Source organism: Myotis davidii, unplaced genomic scaffold, assembly GCF_000327345.1.
Source record: "Myotis davidii unplaced genomic scaffold, ASM32734v1 scaffold205, whole genome shotgun sequence".
In the NCBI taxonomy this organism is placed as follows: Eukaryota; Metazoa; Chordata; class Mammalia; order Chiroptera; family Vespertilionidae; genus Myotis; species Myotis davidii.
Genome location: NW_006297573.1, coordinates 3,371,797 through 3,378,655, shown reverse-complemented (window position 1 = coordinate 3,378,655; position 6,859 = coordinate 3,371,797). Strand labels below are relative to the sequence as shown.

At 41.6% G+C, this 6,859-nt stretch overlaps 1 protein-coding gene across 1 annotated transcript in view; it reads right to left on the bottom strand.

The window, feature by feature from the left end:
• The window catches only part of DNAJC6 (DnaJ heat shock protein family (Hsp40) member C6), a 90,499-nt gene that overhangs the window by 17,229 nt on the left and 66,411 nt on the right, over nt 1–6,859 (bottom strand). The window contains exons 10-13 of the mRNA XM_006773276.2: nt 6,779–6,855; nt 6,582–6,662; nt 3,499–3,933; nt 790–924 (exon numbers count right to left, since the gene is read on the bottom strand). Coding sequence (XP_006773339.1) covers nt 790–924; nt 3,499–3,933; nt 6,582–6,662; nt 6,779–6,855 — 728 coding nt within the window. The remainder of the gene's footprint in view (nt 1–789; nt 925–3,498; nt 3,934–6,581; nt 6,663–6,778; nt 6,856–6,859) is intronic.

Genomic DNA, 6,859 nt, shown 5'->3' with positions numbered 1-6,859 from the left:
AGGGACAACACTCTAACCAACTGAACTACCCTGACAGATGTAATTTTAAATTTTCTAGTTGTCATATTAAAAAGGTGAAAAGACATTGGTTAAATTAATTTTAGAAATATATTTTGTTTAACCTAATGTATTCAAAATATTAACAAGTGATCAATATAAAATACTAATGAGATATTTTACATTCTTATTTTATATTGAGTGTTGAAATGTGGGATGTTATTTTATATTCAGAGCACATTTCAAATAGACTAGCCATGTACCAAGCGCTCAATGGCCACTTGGAATTAGATAGCTTCCTTGTCTAATTCATCAGGGTGCTGAATTCTAAACTTCGTTCTGTGGCATACTGATTTTGGGGAATGCTCATATCACATTTTATTAACTTGCCTCACATTTTTCCACATTTCAAAGATGTCTTCAACTAGGATGCATCTTCCAATCAACTAAAAGTAATAGCATTGTTTTCTTCCTTCTCAGTACATAAAATAAACACCCTACAATCAACGGTACCATAATTCTATGCATGTCGTTCTAATACAAAAAAGAATTCCAAAGTCAGTAAGTTTTAGAAAAGCTGAGTAAAACAAAGTTAAACAGGCTTGTTTATGATAAGACACCCAGAGCTTTAAATATGGTAACATGAATTGTTAACATCCAAAAGAGAGAGATGCATGTAGCTTAGATGTAGCTTCTCCTCACCCCACCCCAAACACCTACATGATGCTTTTAACACTAAGTACCTGTGGGTACCTTGTGGAAATCTATTTCCCAATATGAAATGCTTCTTACCAATCAATGTCGGCGAGGGACTTCTCGTAGGCTGAAGAAAGGGGTCACTGGAAGCACTGGACGTGTTCAGGAAAGAACCCAGCAAGTCTGGGCCTGATGGTTTCGAAGGTGCTCCAAATGGGTCAAAGGCGGCACCTAGAAAATAAAAGAGAAATGTGTTTGTCCTGTGAGTTCGTTCATTCAATAAATATTGAAGAGTTATCATTATTTCTAGGCCCTAGGCCAAGTACTTGAAAAATCAGGATGATTCCTGCCTCCTGGGCTATTCCACGGGCCCATCCTATCCTTAAATGTCCCCCAGGGCTAACAAAAGTTTGTTAATGAACTAAGAGGACACAAACAAAGTGGGCAGCTGAGGTTTCCAGCAACAATGCAACATTTCTTAGGATTCACGTTGCCCTTCATAAAGAATACCTCAGCTGATCCTCAATACCTCTGTCTTCTATCAGACAGAAGTGGTGTTATGTTCATTATATAGACAAGGAAACTGAGGTTTAGAAAGCCCAATATCAAGTAAATAATAGGGCTGACATTCAGGCTCAAGTCTTCTGACTCCAAATTCCAGGAATTTCCAAAGGCATCTCACATTTCTCAAGGTGTAAAATGAATGTGACTGAAACCATGCAGAGCTGCATGTATGTAAATGCCCTTTAATATCTCATTATTGGACAAGGAATAAAATTCCCTTTTGAGCCTTATATTGAGATGTCACTTCCTATTCTGTAAGTCTCACACTAGTGAATTAATTGCTTCCTGGAATGGAACTGACTTGTTTAGGAATGGACAACTAGAATCAAACAAGTTAACGAATAAATCCCACTCTTAAAGCCCAGGCAGGATATATGGTTCGATGTGTTCAGCTATGACTTCATTGCCACAATGTTCTCTTATAATCTGCTGGGCAACCTATTAGCCTTGTGCAACACCAGTAAATCAAGCATCTGTCAGGCACTCTGTTACACAATGTATATCCCTTATCATTTAATACTCACTAAACCTTATCTCTTCTATAAAATGAGAACACCAGATTTATAGCATAACTATAAGAGGACACTGAGTTAATTCTTCTACATCTAAGTTTGATGCCAACTAGTGTAGGATGCTAAAATCTTCTATTACTTGGTACCCTTTTAATGGCAACTTATGTTAAATTAGAGGCATTCTCCATTACTAAAAGTGAACTTCCCAACACTACAAGAGCTCAAAATTTAGTCTTTACAACAATGCTGATAGGTAAATATTAATCCCTTTATAACCAAGAAAATTAAGGTTTTATTAATAAGGCTACACAGATGGTTAAGTGTCAGTCCTGGGATTCAAATCCAGGCCTTTAACTCTGGACTGTGTTCTTTCTACTTCCTCTTAGGAGACAGAATACTTGCGTTCTAGATCTGGGTTTGCCACCAATCAGCTGTGTATCCTTGGACAAGTCAATCAGTATACACAGGCCTCAATGTCATTGTCTGCAACCTGGGGCACAGGTTTATCTAATATGCCAGAAGGCCGTTCTATTTCTGACAATGGGACAGAACTATCTGCATAGGACTACGATGGATTAAATCATCAAAAGTCACACAAGACACACCGTCTTAAGGATCTTGGGGAATTTTTTTATTTCCTGATAGAACTTTTATTCACTTTGGTGAATAAGAACTGGATGGAAGGGAGTGAAGTATAGAGGAAATATCCTGAGATTCAGGGCACCTCACATCTGGGCTCTACCAATAACATGTAGGAACCTGAGCCCTAGCCCCTACATTCTATGATTCCGAGGCTCACTCTTACAAAGAATGCCTCCAGCTGAACTGCCACGAATCAACACCTGCCCAAGGCCTTCTGAGAAGTGAAGGATCAGCTTGGTTACCATGTACCTGGAATGTTCAGACATTTCCCTTTCCTCTTCCTAATGTGCTGTTACCTTGGTAACAAGGGGCAGAGGTTCTTAACTATAAAGGACCTCCGCTTACACAACTACACTGTCTTACAAAATGTCAAAACACTGTGGATGTCCAGTCACAGGAAGGGTGGAGTCTGTAGCAATGAGCAAGGCGAAGCTACCTGAGCCACATGGGCCTCCAGCTCCTTACCTGACTCCAATAGCTCTGCTACAGTCAGCTGTGCCACAGGCATGAGTCCCTCAAATGTGCCTTGAAGTAGCCAAGTACTTCTCTGCATAGCCAAAGTGTATTCAGAAAACTACAATTCCAGGAAGGCATTACAGGAAAAAAACTGAGGGAAAGCTCTCGAGACAAATAGCCTAATTTTGGAACCTGGCCCAATCCATTACTAACTGGATAAAAAAATGGTATGCTACTAATCTGACTCTAAGCCTCTATTTCCTCAACTATGAAGGAAAGATAATGATAGCATCTAATTACTGGGTTTTTATAAGAATTGAATCAATGTTTAGAGTTAAATTCCATGTCAATACCCCACCATCATTAGCAATAATAATTCATCAATCTACATCTCCACGCTCGGGAATTAAAGCCCTAAAAAAATGAAAGTAGGGGTGAGAAGCCCAAATATTCACTCTTACCCTTTCCTACCTTATATTTCCTCTTGTGTCCCCATTTAAATAAATATATAAACTGCTGGGGAACTTTCAGGGCGACCAGAAGAGTCTAGCTTATTAGGAAGGTTCAATTCTACCTACTTGGCCCAAAGGTTAGATTTCAAAACTATACAGTGCAGCATGGAAAAATTTACCTTCTCCCACTCGTAGGGTTGGAGACGCAGAGGTGGAGGTGGCAGACCGGCGTGGTGTTGATTGTGCAGATGCAGGTCCACTTGGATGAAACACGTCTTCCACCCCGGACTGTCCAGCCTGGGCAGGGCCGGCCGCACCTGCAGCCCCAAACAGGTCACTGAGCAGATCAGAATTGGTGGGAGGAGCCACCGGTGAGGAGAAGTTCTTACTCACTGTAGACCCTTCCAAGCCCAGAAGGTCCACGTCCTCGGGGGGAGGAGGGGCAGCGGGCTCCTGCTGCTTTTTGCTGGGCTTTTTGGTTTCATGGTGCTTGTCATCGCTGGCATTGCCGTGGGGACTGGAAAGGGTCAGAAGTTCGTCGTCTGACTGCTCACTTTCCTGATTCACGAGGGCAGCGTGGTCCTCCTCACAGAATGATTTCTCTGATTTCTGATCTAAGAAAGGCCAGTATGACAACAAATGGTTAGCTACTGGCCACAGCCTTGCTGTCATTGTTGGTTTTTTATAATTTATATATATATATACCCTCCAGAAAGAGAGAAGGAACAGTTCTGAGCAAACAATGCTTTCAGACCCTTCCCAATGGAAAGCTTGATGTACTTCACATGACATTCAGTTATCACTTGTTGAACATCTAAGAGTCCAGAACAGCACTGGGGTGAAGAGCAGAAACTCTGGAGCCAGATAAGGGGGATTTGGATCCCAGCTCCACTACGTACTGGCTCTGTGACACTCAGAAAGTTGCTTTACTTCTCAGTGCCTCCGTTTCCCTCTCAGCAAAATGGGGGTAATAAATACTACCTAACTCACATGGCTGCTGTGAGATTCACATGACATGATATACATATAGAAAGTGCTCAGATCAATAGAAAAGTAATATGTGTTTATAGCGTTTCTTATTAATAATAATTATTGTTATTGTTATTAGCTTCCAGGCACTATGCTAGGTGCTTTGAAAAAAAAAATAGCTCCTATTTCTGTGCTGACTCCTCTGTTTTTTACTTTTCCCTGTGGCCTGTAGCCAAGAGCAAGGCCTTTCTCCCCCAGTCTGGAGCAGAAGTGAACCACACACCTAATGAAGGAATAGAGGGAATGGCTCTGCTTAGGATGGTCCTTACACCAACCTGAAAGGTACTTTCAGCATAAAATAGGCAGCAGGAAAGAGGCATCTTCCGGGGAAGGAATAGAGATGCTGGTGAGTGACTTTCCGGCCCTCCTTGAGACAGCTCCTCCTATGGAACTTTATCATTTAATGTCAGATAGATAGATCCACATTCAAATTAAGTAGATGCACATCCCTTATCCCCAATTCCAAAATGCAAAAAGCTATGAAAAGGGAAAGGTTTTTCCTAAGTTTGGTGCAACCTACGTTGGTAGAAAAATATGACCAGACCTGATGTGAAAGTATTTATAATCTCCATTTGTTTCACTCAGGGTTACTATTTCTATGTTTCACTGCAGAAGTGTTAGTACGTTTGATTACAAGTTGTTGTCAGAGATGCCCCTGAGAATGCTAAGTCATATACAACATATGTACCATGTCACCTCACTAAAATCCAAAAAATTCTGCATTCCTAAACACACCTGGCTCTGCAAAGTCAGGAAAAGAAATTGTGCATTTGTGCTATTTCAGAGCCTGACAGGAATGATTTCTAGATTACTTACTAAAATTGCAGTAGAGAGGTAAACATGGAGTTTTATTGAAAGCCCTTGTGTGATAAAACAAGATATGGGGGAACCAAGAGGGAGCTCGGCCATCTACCTGAGGTCTAGATTTCCCAAGTTTTCCATTTTTTTAATGTTATTAGTCCTATTTCTGAATATAAGCCTTTCAATTCAAAGGAATTCTATGAACAATTTTTTCACCAAACACGGGAAATTCTGTGTAGGCAATGGGAAAAATATCTTATGTTCACACAGCCAGCTGAGGAGGGTCCATCAAGAAAATTGTAAGTAGACTATTGCCAAAACCAGTTTCCTACCCATTTCATATTATTGCAGTTAATTTCAGCACACTCTAAAGCAAGGACTGAGACGGCATAGGGACTTGGGCCTGGGGCCAAAGGAATGCCAGATAGCCAGAAAGAACACCGTATAAAATAACCACATAAATGCAACCATCCCTCCACTTCCTTGCAGATATAGAAACCCCTGTTCCACATGCACAATTATGATCTGACCACTATATAACCTTCCTAGAGTGGCAGTAGTGAGCAACACCACCTTCTTGCCCTAAGGAGCAGATTGCTGCTAAGCAACCCAAAGGAATGAAGAAGTGGTTGGGCCCTGACATAGAAAAAATCATGCCTTGCCCAACTTTTATGCATGCCCACTTTATCCACCTCTTATGAAAAACAACCCAACAAAGCCACTTGCGGTGCCAGTTGGGAACCCTGTGCTCCTGTGCTATCTCCCTCACACCTGGTGCAAGTCTAATAAAATTTGGGAATATCTCAGGTGGCTCCTTTTTATTTCCATCTTGGGGAACCCAAGAACCCCAGCTGGTAACAGGATGGCAGATGGGTATCGATTAGAATGCCAATCTACTGATAGCAGTAATTTGAAGTATTTTGTGGTGGAGCCCGATTTCTGCCATGGTTGGTACAGCAAGCAGCAAGTATGGGCCAAGTGTTTGCCTCCCCGGCACCAGGGAAGCTCAGTTCTGCCCCGCTAATGGTTAGAGCCCTCTGGGGGCAATGCCAGATTTTATATTTTTAGAATATTAGCTGAGGGCAGGAGATAGAGTTAATTTGTGTGTCAGCAGAGTAAAGGGAGATCCTAAAAAAGATCATGCTTATTTGTAAAGCCAGGAAAAATGTGATCCAAAATACATCGAGAGAAGAAAAGGTAGCATTCGGCTCAAAATAGCCTTTTGCATCAGTCTAAGCATTTATGGTCTTGAAAGGAGAGACGCTGCCTGACCTAAAAAAGGCATGAGTCAAGAGAGTGTCAAATAAGGAGGAACGTGGGTGACTTCTAAGTGCTGCTTTCCTTTAGGCTGCTTGGAGAACTCATCACCTTTACAAAAGAACCATGTGGCAATCACCTAACTGTGTAAGTTTAAAGAAATGCTTGCAAGTACCTTGCCAACAGAGAGTGGAAAAGAAGCCACCTTGCCCAAAATGCCTGGGGTTGTCTGGAGGGATATCTATTGGAGCCTGTCCTGCAAGACAAAAGGCCATGCAGAGTCAATGAAACACAGGAAATAAGCCAATGTGATAAGTAACACCAACACCGAGCCTTCATGCTGAAAACAAAGCCGTATCAGGTGGTTTATACCTCCTAAGACCAGAGTCTCTTGATGCTCCTGGTGAGAAGAGAAGAGGATGCTGGGATTGACATCCTTCGTGCAGTAATGTT